The sequence below is a fragment of the Peromyscus eremicus genome, chromosome 10 (assembly GCF_949786415.1).
Source record: "Peromyscus eremicus chromosome 10, PerEre_H2_v1, whole genome shotgun sequence".
NCBI lineage: Eukaryota > Metazoa > Chordata > Mammalia > Rodentia > Cricetidae > Peromyscus > Peromyscus eremicus.
This window is the reverse complement of record NC_081426.1, coordinates 3,192,745-3,209,768: the sequence shown is the minus strand read 5'-3', so window position 1 is coordinate 3,209,768 and position 17,024 is coordinate 3,192,745. Positions and strand designations below refer to the sequence as shown.

General features: G+C 36.5%; 1 protein-coding gene across 4 annotated transcripts in view; it reads right to left on the bottom strand.

Moving 5' to 3' along the window:
* Positions 1-17,024, bottom strand: part of Ccdc85a (coiled-coil domain containing 85A) — a 195,734-nt gene that overhangs the window by 28,562 nt on the left and 150,148 nt on the right. For all 4 annotated transcript variants that reach the window (XR_009381707.1, XR_009381706.1, XM_059274990.1 and 1 more), the window contains one exon: positions 14,227-14,303. Coding sequence is in view for 2 of the 4 variants with exons in the window: in XM_059274990.1 (XP_059130973.1) it covers positions 14,227-14,303 (77 nt within the window). In the remaining 2 variants the exon portion in view is untranslated. The remainder of the gene's footprint in view (positions 1-14,226; positions 14,304-17,024) is intronic.

Below are 17,024 nucleotides of genomic sequence, written 5' to 3'. Positions count from 1 at the left end.
CTTGATCACAGGTAAAGACACAAACTGAGGCTCTCTAGTTTAGAAATATGCTGGGTTTTTTTTCCCCTCATGTTTCTGGGTGACTTGAAAGGAATCAAATGGCCAAATTCCTGAGGCTATAAACTTAATAAAGGTAACCTTTAACATATCAGCCCAGATACTGGAGAGGTTGATTTTAAAATGTCTGGAAAGGGCTAAAATGAAGGTTTAAGGAAGTCAACTTTTCAGGTTCTTTTTTGAATTTGAAGTTTTGTAGTAGCATTCTCCTAGGAGACAGGTTAAGCAGCGGAAGTGGATATTCTAAGGTTAGTCAAAGCTGTCTTCTCTAAAAGTAGAAAGTACTGTTCTAGTTCAAGGTACAATGATCAGAGACTGCCTGACTCTCAATAAGCCACTTGTTCTCAACAGGAGAATGGAGAGCCCTATCAATTAGTTTCATGTGTCATCTGTGAAGGGTGACTAATAAATGTGATTGTGAAGCACTCTGAAAATGGTAAGTGCCATGGAGAGGCCTTGTAATTGTCAGGTTGTCATTGGGTCACCACCCAAGCATTGTGAACACTCTTACCTCATCTTTCTTTTTAAGCTTTATTTTGTTTTAATTGACGAGTGGTAAATGTACACATTACAGGATACAGCATGAACATCACACTGCGTGAACTTTCAAAGCCCCTTTCTACCCCCAGCTCTTCTAATGTCAATCCATCTTAATGACAAGTGGGTGAGGGCTCGCCTCACATTCCCACTGCACACAAAATATGCTGCAGATAGTAAAGTAGCGTTTGTTCTCCCTAAAGTGCCCTGCACATTCTTAATGAATAGATACTGCATAAACAGTAACCTGTCTTTTATCAGCACACATGAATAAAGATAATGGGAAAAGAGGATATCAACATGAAGGACTTGAAAAATACAGAATTTATTTAATTTCGAGAGAGGTCTGCAAATTTCTCATTCTTCTATAAAATGCTCTCACTTAAAGAAAAATGAGAGATTGATTTCAGACTTCCCCTCCTTAGCCAAAAATAACTTTCCTCATTCATTGATAAACACAAAACTAGAATTTTACTTGTCTTTGTAGGACTGTATAAAAACTCATGGCTTTTTTTGTTTGTGTTTTTTTTTTTTCCAAAACTGCCACACATGTGGTATCTATTTTAAAGATAAGCCTCCCCCATGTTATTTTCTTAGCAGTCTCTCAAAGGCATGTAAGAACAGCCAGGACACAAAATTAATATAATCAATCACTCACTAAAATGCAGCTACAATTGCTATAGATAAGTGTTTGAAAATTTTCCTACTCAAGTGGAGCACAAGCCTACAAAAGCAATTTGCCTTTCCAAGTCAAATGCAAACATCTCAGGCTCTGAAACATTTTCCTCCCAAAGATGACCTTTCATATAAGAGACTTTGCTGGTGCTTAACAACTCCCCCAGTGCAATCACAGCACAGTTCAAATCCCAAAACTGGTAACTTTAGTAGATTTGGGGACAAAAAGACAAACAATTTGAACTAAAAATAAAATCACTTACTAAAAAGTGTGTGTATAATGAAGTATATGTATTATCATCTAAATTTTCATCTCTGCATAGATATCAACTTTTCTTTTAAAACATGATGAATATGTAAGAGATCATCCAAAGCAACTGGTGAAAACTTACCTTAGTTTTGAAATCATCTGGCAGAGTCAGCAAACTATTGCCAAACTTAAATGAAGCCTATTTCCTATTCCATCAATAAAGTTTTATTTAAAAGCAAATAAAATAAACAAAAATTCCAACATACTCATCATTTGGATGATCTCTGTGGTTGTATTGTTATTCTTATGCTTTGATGGCATGCATAAATAATTGCAACATATTTTTATGACAATAAATTTTAAAATATTTATTGACTGGACCTTTAGACATTTTCCCACTTCTATAAATAAAGAAGAAGCCAGGTGGTGGTGGTGCACATCTTTAATTCTAGCACTCAGGAGGCAGAGGCAGGTGGATCTCTATGAGTTCAAGGCCAGCCTGGTCTACAGAGTGAGTTCCAGGACAGCCAGAGCAGCTACACAGAGAAACCTTGTCTCAAAAAATGAGAAAGAAGGAAGAAGCAGAAGCAGAAGAAAGAAGGAGAAGGAGGAGGAGGAGGAGGAGGAGGAGAACGAGGACGAGGACGAGGAGGAGAAAATTGGTACAGTGAGAAGTTTCTGGAAATAGGCAAGATTTGAAGAGAAACTGACTAAACCAGTGATAAGACAAATGTTCTTCCCTAGGGAACAACTTATTTGAGGAGTATAAGTTTCCTTAATTCTTCCTAAAAGTAACACCATTCACTATCAGACTAATTGTAAGAGTAACAATATCTCACAGCAAACATCAAAATAGATATTCCAGAAACTAAGCCCAGGCCTCCTTGCTAACTCCAAGCTTCCCAACGGCAACACAGTGGCACTTTTACTTCAGATGGTGCTAGTAGTGTTTGAATAGATGCCTTACTTCAAGAGAAACAAGACATGTGCCAAATAAAAAACAAGTGTGAGTAAGCAGGAAGAACACCAGTCTGGTGCTAACAGAAATTCTGGGTGTGTAACTTGCTTGTTCTATTAGTAAACATTGTCTCACCACAAAATGAAGATAATCATGGAAGCCAAGAATTTAAATCATCATCAAGAAGGACTCAAGAATGGGACCACAGTGATAGAGGACAGTAGTTAGTGATTGAGATCAAACTCAGAATAGAATGGATATCCTACTATCCAGCCTGCACACCAATTTCAAACAAAGGCAGATCTAGCTTGAATGATTGCAGATTTAAAAGAATTATATATGATATAGAAAACTCTCCTCCTCATAGAAAAGTCCATCTCACAATGAAAAATACAGGAATTAGGAACTGTCCTTTAGATGGCCTAAAAATTATTATTCCTGACACAGACTTAATACTCACCAGAACTGATATTTCAAAACTGCAAAATAAAAATACATTGAAAAGAAAAAGACTCTGTCAGACATAGCAATAAGGTATTAAAATAATGTAACAATACAGAACTTTTCAAAATAATTAAGGTCCTTTGAATTGATAAGGATAGATTCATTTATAGCCATGAGTTCTCAACCTGGACTGCTTAACCAAATGAAAAGATGTCTTACTATACTCCCGTGCCTGGGTCTGATAAACTTTGTCAGTATCAAGATCCTGAGCATGATTCATGTTTAAGAAGTAGTACTTGAAGGCAGTAATCTTCCCATGCCTTCCTATCTAACTTTGCCACATTCCGAGCTCTAAAAAAAATGAGCATTCTCAGTTTTCCTAACCAAGAGAATTCTCTGCAAGGAGAACCAACTCCTATGAGGCCACATGCAACCATTAGAGGCCAGTCCTGAACAGACTCTCTAAAGACCTTTCCAACTGCTAAAGAACCTCGGCTGGCACTTATTGACAAAAGTTTATAAGTTTCATGGGCTAAAGATCATGTCTTAAAATATGATTGGATAGGGGATAAATGAGTAGAAAGTGAATGAGGCTTCCCCAAAGAAAAATAACACACTTTTAAGCACAAAGTTACCAAATACCTCTTTGTTTAAAACCTTTTTTTATAAAGATACCATTGAAATCTTAGCTGGAACTTCTGTCCGCTTTTGACATTCAGTCCTGGTGAAGCACCATAAATAGGAAGAACTCACTGCCCCCACCACACACACACACACACACACACACAAACAAACCAACAAAAAACCACACATATACAAGTTAACTGTGACCAAATCCACTGGGTTCCATTTCTGTAGTTATGGATATTTCCTTGATTGGTAAATAAATGCTTAAATAAAGATCATTTTTTTCTCTTCAACATGGAGACGACCTAGCATGGGATCAGGAACAGCTGATACATCTTGGCTACTACAAAGCCTTCTTTCTCAGAGCCAGTGAATATGTCAGTCCAAAATGGCTCCCTTCTGGTTTTAAATTTACTAGTTATTTGTTATCTGTCAAAAACTAAAACTCTTGCCTTGAACATTATGTGTGGCAAATAAGAGCATCAGGGGTCATGGAAAGGCCAAGCCAAATTCCTTTATTTGCTGCCTTACATTTAAGCCAGATATTTCTTCTGTAAACTTCATATTTTCAGTTAAACATTTTTCCTGAGAATAATAAACATGTTTTCTGAGAATAAAAACTACATAAATAGAACTAACAAAGATAGTTAGAGTGTGGATTTCAGGCAACCATGATAATGTTAGCTATTTTCTTTTTGTAATTTATTTTTCCCTTTTAAAACATAATAAATGTAAATTTGTCCCTATTCCACTGAGCTCTAATAGAAGGGCTTTTTGTTTTGTTTTGTTTTTAAACATGGATATGGCATTATTCACAAGGGCTTCATAAACAGTTCTCACCATAAGACAACAGCAATGAAAGTTCTCTAATTGCTACCTACTATTTTAAGATAACAACTAAAATTTTAAACAAGCAGAAATTCTGAGAGAGGGTTTCATTTTTTGAAGGTCTTGATTCAGGACTTTTAAAATGACCAATAACTGAGATGTTTCAGTTTTTGTGAGATCCTATGAAGTTTGGAGGAATGAAGTTCCCACAGTAGGAAGAACCAGACCAGGTAGACACGCATGAATCAAAGTTAATGTTGTACTCTTGACTAGTAATTATTCCTTCCCACATACATTGCCTGGAACCCTGGGGTGAAGAGTGAATTTATGGATCTGTGGCCTGTCATAAATCAGAACCCAAGTAAGACTAAGGGATTTCTTCAGCTCAGAGATGGCTGGAGCATTTGGGAGCACCATGGAAATGGTTTTTTGGAGCAAGCAGGAGAAATCAACATCAGGTTCTGGGCAGAGTGTTGGGAGTCAAAGTCTAGAAACCCACATAACTAGGCTTAAGACAGTAGCTGAAAAACTGAAGGCTTGGCAGGGGAACATCCTACAAGCCGGCTCACATACAGTCAGTAGAGAGTACTGTTACCATCTGGGACCCCTGTTTGGTCTGATATAGCCTAAGAAACAGTTATGCAGCACTTACAAATGTTGGAGTTGTTTTCTAAATTATCCCACTGCTTATCAATGTAGAACTACTTCATAGAATTTCTAAAGTGAACTTCACAAGAACCCTTAAATCTTCTAAATAATATTTGCTTAGCTAAGGCAAGACTCAAGTAAAGCTGTCACATCATGCTGTCCTTCATCTAGTATGTTCTCTGCATCCTGATCCTTGAAGCACCTTTAATCAATGGCACATGCTAACATCGGCTTAATGATGCTCAATATAAAAGGCCAAATATGCACATACCTTAATCTGTAAAAGCTACACTGATTGTTGTCCCACAGTGTACCTCCTACTGTTTTGTCTTATTCTCTACGTGGACCACACATTCTACAGAGAGGCCTCATACACTGCTACTTGGCTGCTATTTCTGATGCTTTGGTCTATGGCATGAATCCAATAAATTAGAACTCTTTTGAAAAATGCATTCTTCCTCTGCACTCTCTTCTTTGAGTGTCACAGTTCAGCTGCCTTTGATTTATGTGCAGCTTCTCTTCTGTTTCTCTCCTCAATCTGGCAACACCACAAAAATAAAATAAAGCTAATGTATGATATCCTGTGTCTTTGACATATCCTTTTCATAGTAATTTGTCTTATCTGACAACTGAATGTTGAAAATTTGTAGTACATTTTAAAATAAATATTACCTATTGTTTGACTATAAAGTAGGAGTAGATAAAGCTGGTCTTATATTTCTTCTGTTTGCATTCTCTTTTGTCACAATTTGTTAAATTCCCTCTATCAAATATCATATCTCTCTTTATGACATGTAACATTGCAAGTATTTTTATAGATGTAAGAGATAATGTCTTAAATTGGGGTAATATTTATCATTTTTGCTTATTTTTCTTTTTTCAAGGTTTATTTTTATTTCTGTCTGTCTGTCTCTCTCGTGTGTGTGTGTGTGTGTGTGTGTGTGTGTGTGTGTGTGTGTGTGTGTTCTGTGTTTTGTGCACATAAGCAAGTGTTTGTGCAGGTGCTCACAGAAGCTAGAAGAGGGCATCCAACCCTTTGTAGCTATGAGCAGTTGTAAACTACCCACAGTAGGTACTGGAAATTGAACTGGGATCCCCCAGAAGACTAGCAAGTATTCTTAACCACCAAAGCATCTCTCCAGTCCCTGTGCCTACTTTTAAGGGATTTTCTTCTCAAACAGCAATACCTAATAAATAGCACTTCCTTTAAAAATATAAGTCTGTTGATAATTTTGGATTCTGCTTAAAGGTCATATTTACACACTACTTTTGAAAAACAACTCAGTGTCTCTGGTAATACTTGCAATAGCGCATGTCATAAAAAGCCCTCATTCCATGGCCAGAGCCTGCCACAGATACTGTCCCAACATCCCACCTGTTCTCACTGCAGGCTGCTCCCCACCAATGCGTAGCCCCAACTCATTTTCAATGTCATCTTTAATCTCTACTTTTAAAGTCTTTTTTTTTTATTCTAGGGCTTTAAAACTTTATAACTTTCAATGGTGTTTATTTTATCTGTTTCAGTGGTACACACAGAACCAGGCTTTTAATTATACAGGCTCAGGATACACTGAGCTAGAAGAAACCATACTTAGAAATAAAGAAAATGAAGCATTTGTGCATAACCAGAGAATCCACAACCATTCATCATAATTGTTTTATTTTTAAATATGTATATTATTAAGGAAAACTAGAGTCTTGATGTTCACTATGTAAAATTTCTTATAAAAATTAAAAGTTAAGAATCTTATATTATATATATATACACACACACACATACATATCACTTAAATATATGTAAATGAACACAGCTCAGTATATGAACCCACTACATGGGTATTTAATGTGACTTGTACCTCAAACATACATACCTATGTTGATGTTATTTAAATAGTTTTAATAGATACCTGGTGAAATTTTATTAACTTTAGAACCAATTAAGTTATATAACCCACAGTGATAGAAAAACACATATTAAAAACTCACAGCAAATTATTAAAGTTTTATGGTATTTTTAATATCAAAACATAAATGACACACACACCTATTTTAGTATATATTGTATTTTAACTCCCTTGATAAGAGTTATAAACGTACAGAGCTTGGTAGACCCTTCCGTATTGCCTATGATGACCCTCTGGTATAGGTAAGGAATATGAAGCTTGGGGACTTTTTAAGGAGTGTCCTCCAGGTCTATGAGCTAGGTAAGGTCAGACAAAAATCTCAGACCAAGTTCTCATAGATCCCTGTCCAGTGTTCTTTATAGCATGTCACAGTGTCTTTTGATTACTTGCTTGCTCTAAGTCCAAAGTCACATTTAAGGCTTCTTAAATATGATGGAATTATGCTTTTCCCCATGCAATAGCAGCATTTAAGTATAATTTGAGGAATTCTCAAATCACTTAAAATGTATATACTTAATAATCTTATGCTGTTAAAGAAGATAATTTGCCTGTATTATATTTCTTGTGCATGATATAGTTAAGTTTAGATGATATAAATATTGCCTATTTGGATTCATGTTTTCTGTCTTACATGGAAAGGACATGTAGATGATTACCAATTATTAAGTTGGCAACAACCTTAATTTTCAATAGGTTATATTTCATGAGCAATATTTACTTTGTTCAGGCTACAGCAAGGAATAATATGGGAACATAAGACTTCATGAAAATGTATTGAATCCCATTACAGGAAATGTCAGAATCAGAAAGAAGAAGATAGTTTGATATAGACATCTCTACCCCAGTCACAGAGGATGAAGTGTATATCTGAAAATGAAGATCTAGTAAGCCTGAGCTCAACCTGAAGTCACAGCCCATTTATGAGTCTCTAGAAAGCCAATGTTTCTTAATGGATTGCTGTTTTGATATCTACATCCCAATGATATTTACAGTGAATTAAAATAATTCCAAAATCAAACATAAAACTATGCCCTCCACTTTCAAGACAAGAGCTAGCTACCTAATCTTGTTAGAAATGACTGACTTATATTTAACTTTGGTTTTTGGCTTTTCTTTGGGCTTCTTGGAAGGGTGAAGATGAGAAGAAGCCATACTCCTGGTACAGAGCAACGTTTGTGTCTCTCGTGGAACCATCTCCCACTTCATCACTAGTCCTGGCTACTTCTGCTTATTCAAATATCTGTAATTCTAGCTTTTGTGTCTACACAGAAATATCTGATGCTCAATAAGTCTAATTTTTGTTGAATTCATCCAACAATGTCTATCATAAATCTAAAAATTTGAACATGCCCTGTTGATAGAATTGTTAATGTTCCATTGTATATGTCAAAGATACTAAGCATGAGTTATTGATAATATGGCCCCACATAACTTAGTACTTGATAAATGCAATAATTTTATCAATAATGGTAGGAAATAGCATAACCATGTGCTTAATACACATGTCTATTTCAGCTACAATCTCCCATTAGGATGACAACATCTGGTTATGGATCAGATTCCTAAGCAGGATCCTTTAAGAATGAGAAGATCTCATTAAAAAGCAATATATCTTAGCATTTTGAACACTCTTATGTTGTCTTGAACTTTTTCTTCTCTATAAATTTTACTCATTGACATTTTCCCTGGTAAGCATTAGTTTAAATCTCCATTCATGTAGGTTTCCTAGCATGATATTTGCCACCTTAACAATTTGTTGTCTGTATCTACATATGCCTCCACTCCAATGTTCCCACACTGATGTAGTTCTCATTTGTCCTTTGAGGTTCTACTGAACTTTATATTAATTATATGAATTATCTACCTCGCCCCAATATGACTCCAAAAGTAGTCAGTCTTTAGAAGATTAACTAATTCCCAGAGTGATACAAACAGCAGCTAAAGAACATCACCACTTGCTATAAGTATGCCGGAAAGGTTTACACTGTGACTCTGTGTGTGTGTGTGTGTGTGTGTGTGTGTGTGTGTGTGTGTGTGTGTGTGAGAGAGAGAGAGAGAGAGAGAGAGAGAGACAGAGAGACAGAGAGAGAGAGAGAGACAGAGAGACAGAGACAGAGAGATACTGATCTCCCCAAGAATAATTTCTACCCCAAAAGAAACCTGTACTTGCAGTCCTACAAAATTAAAAAATATTGGCAAATCATGTAGTCAGAAATGTGACAAGAAAAAGAGACAAAAACAACATATAATAATGTCCACTACAGAAAAGAGAAAAGGAGCAGGATCAGCATTTGTCAGAGTCCTGCCATCTCTGCCTAAGCACTAGGCTGCTGCTGTTTGCACACATCAGGAGAGCTGAAGGAGCTCTTCTGAGATGTGAAGTTGGACTGATACTGTGTTGCCATGGAAGTAAGAGGCATAATTTCCTTCACTCCTGTGTACCCTTCTCAGCTCTTCTGGCAATAGTGACAGTTCTTTTCCTTTGTTCAGAAACAGCCCTGATTCCTTCTCAAGGCTCTGAAAGATGGCATTGTGAGGCCACATTGTGACCAAATTACATGAGAGGGTAAGTTTTCATTCCCAGACCTAAAATTAGATACTTCTGTGTGCATTAGTGCAACAGAAATAGCCATATTTGCTGAAAGGGGCCTACTTGGTGGAGATCCCAGAACCTTATCTGTCACACAGGTCTGCTGAGGCACAGCACAAAAATGGGCAAGGACACCAGACAGTGCTGGGTGCTTGTACTGGTGCTGGAACCCAGCTCTCAAGAGGTGGGCAGGTACGTGGAAGGGCCTTTATGGCACAGAGTACACAGAGTTCTTGCCAAGCAGATGTTAGTACCAGAGCATTTGATCAAAGGGAACAGATTTCCCAATAGGACTTGGAACAAATGCACTTAATTGGCTTTGGACCTACCACAAACTGTTTGCTTCAGTTTTAGCACCCATTGTGATGAAAAATTCAGTCAATACAGAATAGACAAGGATAATTCTTCCAGAAAACAATAGTTTGCCTCTGGGATATACATGAATAGCAATGGAAGTCCTCAAAGGACAGCACCAACATGTTTACACTAAGGTCATCAGCTAAGTACACCAGCCATTTAAAGACATCTTCTAGTAGAAGAGAATTATTCACTTCAGTCCAGCACATAAATAGATATATATGGTGGTATTAATAAATTCCCATGACCATCAAGCCAACAGTGATGGAATGAGCAGAGTGATTGAAACGAGCTTGAATTTGGGGCTAGACAATTAACTTCATGTGAGCAGCACCACTGTGACTCTCTACTCACCGAGCCTCTTCAGTCCGTGAACAGAAAGCCTCTCTAGTCACACTGTCATGAGTGATTTTTCTATGCAGACTTGTGATTGCATAACACTTTATGATTCTAAAGTATTTTGGAGATGTTCCATAGAGAAAGACTATTGGGAAATACAGGGCTTCTCATATTTGTGATGGGTACTGTTGCTTTCACAAAAACTAAACATTTTTCTTCACACAAGAATGGATGAGACAATAATAGATATATAAAATGATAGATTTAGTAGTTCTTAACTAGCTGTCTATATAGGATAATACCCCTAATCTCTATGAACCTGATATTCTATTCTTAAGATGTGAGTTATCTTAAAGGACATGTAAATTTCTATTTAGTTCTGAGAATCTACGGCTCTATATCCAGAAAAAAAATCTTGCATTTATATATGAGTTTATGTCAAAGCAGATGTGATGCTTTTCATTTTGACATAAAATTCCTTAAACAACTATAACTTGATACCCCTTGGGTCTGTTATTTATGAATGTCATTTATGCTATAGCAGGTGGTTCTAGTTTTTTTGATTAGGCCAATAAAATTGTATAGATATCAGCTAAATTTATTTAAATACCAAGCAATTTTCATTGATGGTTCATATTATGTCCAACATGCATGTAGGGAACTGAAAGGTGGGTTTGAACAACTTTAGCATTATATGGATTGCTAGAGATGATACACAATCCTTTGGGATATTTTTAATGTGGTCTTAATAAAACTATTCACATTAGTGCTCAAGGACAAATATCCTAAGTTTGGGTAGTCTTTGCTGTTAGGACACCAGCCTTTTAAAAAGGCAATTTCTTCTGAAATAATATATCTAGAATAATATTCCATTTTCTAAGTATAGTAAAATGATTGCTCCTTTGGATATCATTGAAAGGTGCCCATAAACATGATTTGAAGTGCAGTTCAATGCTAGCAGGGTACTCTTGTGACCACAATGGTACAAGAAACTCTGCTTCCCCTGGACAGCCTGCTGCTCAGCAGATGCAAGGCTCCCACCTACTTCCTGTGGGAAACACTCCACAACCAGGTAGAACCAACTCCATTATGTCCACCTTCTTGCAACTGTTCTATATAGTCAGCACTTCATTGTGGGACCTGATAACTTTGCACAGTTAAATGATATGGACTCAGGCCTTTATTCCTACCCTACACACACACACACCCCAATTGTAAAAGACAGAACCTTGTTGCTAACAAATGAAGAGATCAACCTTTTATAGTTGGGACTTTATATAAAGAATAAGTGTAGTGTTTTAAAAGGAGATTTCTTTTTCTGTAACTGTCATACATAATTAGGCTAAACTCTGAACAATCAGAAATGAACCTGGCTATAGCCTCAAAGGAACCTGACATACTTAAGATTCCAATTAGCAACTGCATTCTTATTTCCATTAGTCTAAAGACAAATGGGCACTCTTTAATAAGTTTAGGAGTAAAAGATACCTTCTAATCAAGGCACAGTGAGAAAGCTCTTATAATTGAAAATCAAGTGTTTGAATAGTGAAACTATTTATTTATGCAGGAATGTCAGCATGTAGCACTGGATTGACCTTGCACATAAGCTAACATCATGCAAGTACAAAGAGTTTCTGCAGGGAAGGATCACCAGACACTATTTGCAACCACACCAAAACATCTAAAAACAAATGGAGTATGCCTTTGTGCCATCCAGCCCAAGTCTCAATCTTTTCGGTGAATATCTTTACAGGATTCTCAGTACTCTGGGATCAGTTTATAGTGCTCCATATTAGGTTCTCTCCTTTATATGTGTGTGTGTGTGTGTGTGTGTGTGTGTGTGTGTGTGTGTGTGCCAGCTTGTGCTTACAAGGTCAGTTAAACCAGCAGTTCTGGTTTAAGTGCTGTAAGTGAAGGAGATACTCAAAAGTAAAAACTTAAAGTATTGTTTGTAAACTGAGATCAGTCATATTCTTGGCATACATTTTAAAATGTATTTTGTATTAAAGTGATATGCAAGTGTTTAATTAAATACGAAAGACTGCTTTTCTATTTTTAATACCTAGAATTTGATGTGGTATAATGCTTTTTTCTTTTATAATGTTACATATATAATAAATACATTGCTTATATCAACATCATAGGTTCAATGAAATATGATCTTCCCTGCACATTTTTTAGAAGAATAACAAAACAAAGACTTCCCTTGATAGCAAAATCTCAATGTATTTAAAAACATATAATTGGACACTTAGCCCAACACTTTAACATGAGGGATTATGTAATAACTCCTCACTTTAATATGCAATCCTACGTATTTAAGTATTCACATACTCCAGGCATATCTGACAACACTTCTGTCTTTCTTCAAGAGTTTTATATATTATTTTTACATATTTAAAAACATTTTATTATTATTCATTTATTGCATGTGTATGTGGGCACATGCCACGCCATGTATGGGGTTCAAAGGACAATGAGCAGAAGTAGGTTCTCTCCTCCCACTATGTGAGAACCTAGGGATCAAACTCAGGCCCTCAGGCCTAGCAGCATGTACCTTTACCTGCAGTATCACCCCTCCAGCCTCACATTAAAAAAAAAAATCATCATTTTCTCATTAGTTGTTTTTTCTAACAAGATGGCACATGCACTGGCATTTTAGTGTTTGAGATGAGGTCCAATCCCTAACAAAAGGGAAACACAAGTATATTGTTTTACATTTCTTTTTCCTTTCTTCTTTCAAATTTATAGTTGCCTGAGATATGGCAAGTGTAAGAAGTCATGTTTTATAATTTTCTTTATAACAGGGGAGAAGTTCACTGTTTTCAGTCAAGGATTCTAGTGCAGTCATACTATGAATCCAACATTGAAGGGAACATTTGGGAAAAAAAACAGAATAGTTAGGAAGAACATAAAAAGAAAATGTATCAGTATCTTATTTCACAATGCAAACAGTCCCTTCTGGTATGATGAATTTGAGTATAAGCGGAGTCTGAGAATAAAGAGAAGATTCACTTCATTAATCCCATGATTTCTAGAAATAAGTTGACCAATGAAAGAGACAGGAAAGCATTCTCATATGCAGTACACAACAACCCAAATGATCACAACAGAGCAAAAATGGTTTAAAATCAACGCCAAATTACTAGACCCAAAATGTCTTTCCAAAGTGTCCGTGCCTTCAGGTTTAAACATTGTCTTTGACTAGAATGTGCTTGTCTATTTTATTTAAAATATCACTTACTCATTGCCTGAGGGGCAATTTTCCCTTAGTCACTTACAAAATGAAAATGGTCATAGAAGGTAGAAGGAATTCAGGGGATCTGTTGCTTGGAAACTTCATAAGATGTTTAAATGCATTACTGCATTGTTGTTAGACAGGGTACTAGAATTTGTGGATTTGTTGAATTTCTCAAGAAAATCTTTTCTGAAAGCCACCACCTCACAAAAACAGCCTCATTCTTATCAATTTAGCAGGTACAGAAACAATTATTTAAGTGAAATAAATGACGAGCCATTCAATATTCCAGAAAAAAAAATGCAACTTTCCACTCACCAGGGATAAATAATGAAGTCCCAAAGTAAACATTGCTAATTACTATCATTACTTTGTTGCACTAAAAGAGTTCAATTTTATTAAAGAATTCTAGAAAGCACTAATTTAAGTAAAGTATGAATTTCGAACCAATAACTTTACTTAGCTCATAAATTAGCAAAATTTCAATTTAAATGAGTCACTTCTCTTTGCCCACCAGCTCATGATGCCGTGGGCAGTACTCAGTGTTGTTCTCTCCCTCACTTTAAATTGCTCCACATTCTTACTGACATTCACATCCTTTAGTGCACCACTCAGAAGTCTGGGTAGGATGATGGCCATCATGGAACGTCATCACAGTCTACATGATGAATGGCTATTTACAACATGATTTCTACTATTTAAAGGAGAACGTGTAATTGAGACTTTAAACTTCAAACGACACTGGCTAGCTATGTGCTTCTGTAAGTCACCCACCTGGGGCAGCATGCGATTTTCTTCTTCCAGCTGTCTGACTCTGGCCTCCAGCTGCCTAACATAGGACAAGGTTGATTCTAAAATTAAAAAGAAAGAACTCACATTATACACAAGGTCTTGTTTGCTGTACTGTTAAGGATATTTTTGGTTGATTGTTAAATTGGACCAAGTCACTAGTCTGTTCTTTAGAAAAGAAAGAAAATTATTTCCAGAAAAAGCATTTATACTACACAGTTTTGAGTGTTGTACAATGTTAATCAGTATTCAAGAAAATTGTCAACGAGGAGGCTGAACTTTTTCACACCAGTTGGGCCTCAGAATTTCTGGGAACTCTCTTCACATATTTTTACTTGTCCCATACACCAGACATTTTTGTGAAGTAATCTGTAAACAAAATCAACTACAAGGTTTCATTAACTTTTTCAACTAATATGAGTGTCAAACACAAAGTTTTTTTTTTTCACTTTCCCAATAAGCATTAGAAGTTTTAGGAGAAACATTTATTCTTCTCCTCAGTAACCTACAGATATTATCTGTGATTTAGAGAATATCCATACAAGCACTAAATATTTAAATCAGGACTGGGCTTTTACTTGGATTTTGGCTGAGTCCAAGGACCATGATCTGTTTATTTGTTGATTCTTTCTTTCTTTGTCTGGCTTATGTCTCTACCCTTCAATCTTTAAGTAAACTAAAGGCAACAGAATTGCAGTTGATACTTGTTTTAAATTTTTCAAAGTTCAGATGCTGAACGCTCAGAAGTGTTATGTTCCATGTCTGTTCGTACACAAACTCTCCATTTTCTAGCTTCTTGGCATAAAAGGGGTCACAGAAGGAGGAAAGTAGAGTTTTGCTCTGGGGAAGATTATGACTGATGGTAACTCTTCAGTAAAATGACAGTATTCAAGTGTCTCATACAGCAGGGCATGTCTGACATTACCCAAGAACAGACACATTTCAGGTATAGTAAAAAGTGCATGGCAGGGCAAACCATCCAACTTACTAGAGCAGCAGACTGCCCCCAGGTTTTCATGATCCAGGGTCTCAGAAAGGCACAAGAAAAGTAAATGAAACTGAAGCATATTTAACAGCAAATGCTTGTAGCCCCAGTCGTTGGAGCTTTAGATACGTATGCGATAATGCTGTGATCTGAAATTCAGCATGAAAAATTGTTATTAGTTTTATCTGGGAATTGCTTAAATGAACTCATTTCTTTCTTTTGGGCTTCAAAAGCAAGAAGCCGGTAATATGAGAAGTACCAGTTTTTAATTCCTAAATAAAACAAGCTCACCTCATTTAAACATAGCATGTTCACAAAGATCTGCAGAAAGCCACCCTCAAGAACATCAACATATTGACACACTGACCTCAAGACACTTTTCATAGAAACAGGTGGAAACACCGGGGAAACTGAAGACATTTACTAGAAATGTGCTCTCATCAAAGCTTAATGGCATGAGGAGGCTATGCTTTGTGGACTTCTCCAGAGAAGGAAGGAGAGTACACTGTATAAATAGTGAGATTATAGACCTTATTCTGCCTTGCTCTGCAGATGAAGATGCAGGGAGGACTGGCTGACTCACACAGTTCTGCAAACCCAACTTTCTCCTCAAGAAAAACAACCTCCTGCTAAGGACCTTCCGAATTAACAACTGGTCAGTCATGTTCTATGTAACCAATGAAAACGAAATTATTTTCTCTATTAGTCCTTCTCTCCTTGTACTGCACTATATCTGAGGCCGTGAAACTTAAAGGAGTGAGCACAATCTGTGAAGATGGATTCTGCTGAGATTGGAAAATGCTACTGGGAGGAATTTGTTTGAATCCAGTGACCATCTCCAGTCACTTTAGTCTACTTATCCTTTGTTGTTGTTACTTTTTTAAAATAATTTCTTCCATGCAATAAATTCTGATCACGGTTTCCCTTCCCCCCAGTTCCTTCCAGATCTTCCCCACCTCCCAACCTACCCAACTCCATGCTCTTCTTTTTCTCTCTCTTTAGAAAAGAAACACAGCTCATGGTTTCTTCAACTCTTCAACATGGAAAGCATCATATATATGTATGTAAAGACTCAGGTGTAAAGAGATGGGAAGTGCCTTTAAACAGGTAAAATACACATTTCATAAATCATGTTACAACGGAAACAGACAGAAGTTTTGAGTTCATCTCTTCTTTAAGAATTAATCTCGTCTATAAGAATATAATCTTTTGTATAAGAAGATCATGTGACTGCTTTGTGTCAGTCACTGTTCCAGGAAGGAGTCTAAGTCATTAGATACTCCTTAGAATACAAGTCTCCTTTTTGATTCCAAGCTGGTGTCTGTCCAGAAGCCCTGTCAACTGTCCCAAGTGTTTACCTTCTCACACAATTCTCCTTAACAACCAATAGCTATCTCGCATTGGGGAAAAAAAATTCTCCTATGGACAAAAACGGGACCAGTATCTAATCTCATGGGAAACTGGAGTATTCATGCTGCCGGTGCACTCCATAACAGCAGGTGGATAGGCATACTTGTCTGGATTATTCCAGCATATCAACATCCTGCATTTCTATATCAAGAGTCAATGAAAAAACTATGCAATTCTCCAACTATGACATCAAATAACAGTAAATAAGTATCTTATTAATCCCTTAAATTTCCAAAGTTTATTTGTTTCTAAACCATAGGTCATCCAAGCTTGACTAGTAGTAATAACCAGTATGGGATACAAATATATATGCTAGTTTTAAAAAATAAAACAATAGGATAAAGTATATGAAAACCCATGGCTTTAAAAGTCCCATCATGAGCTACAT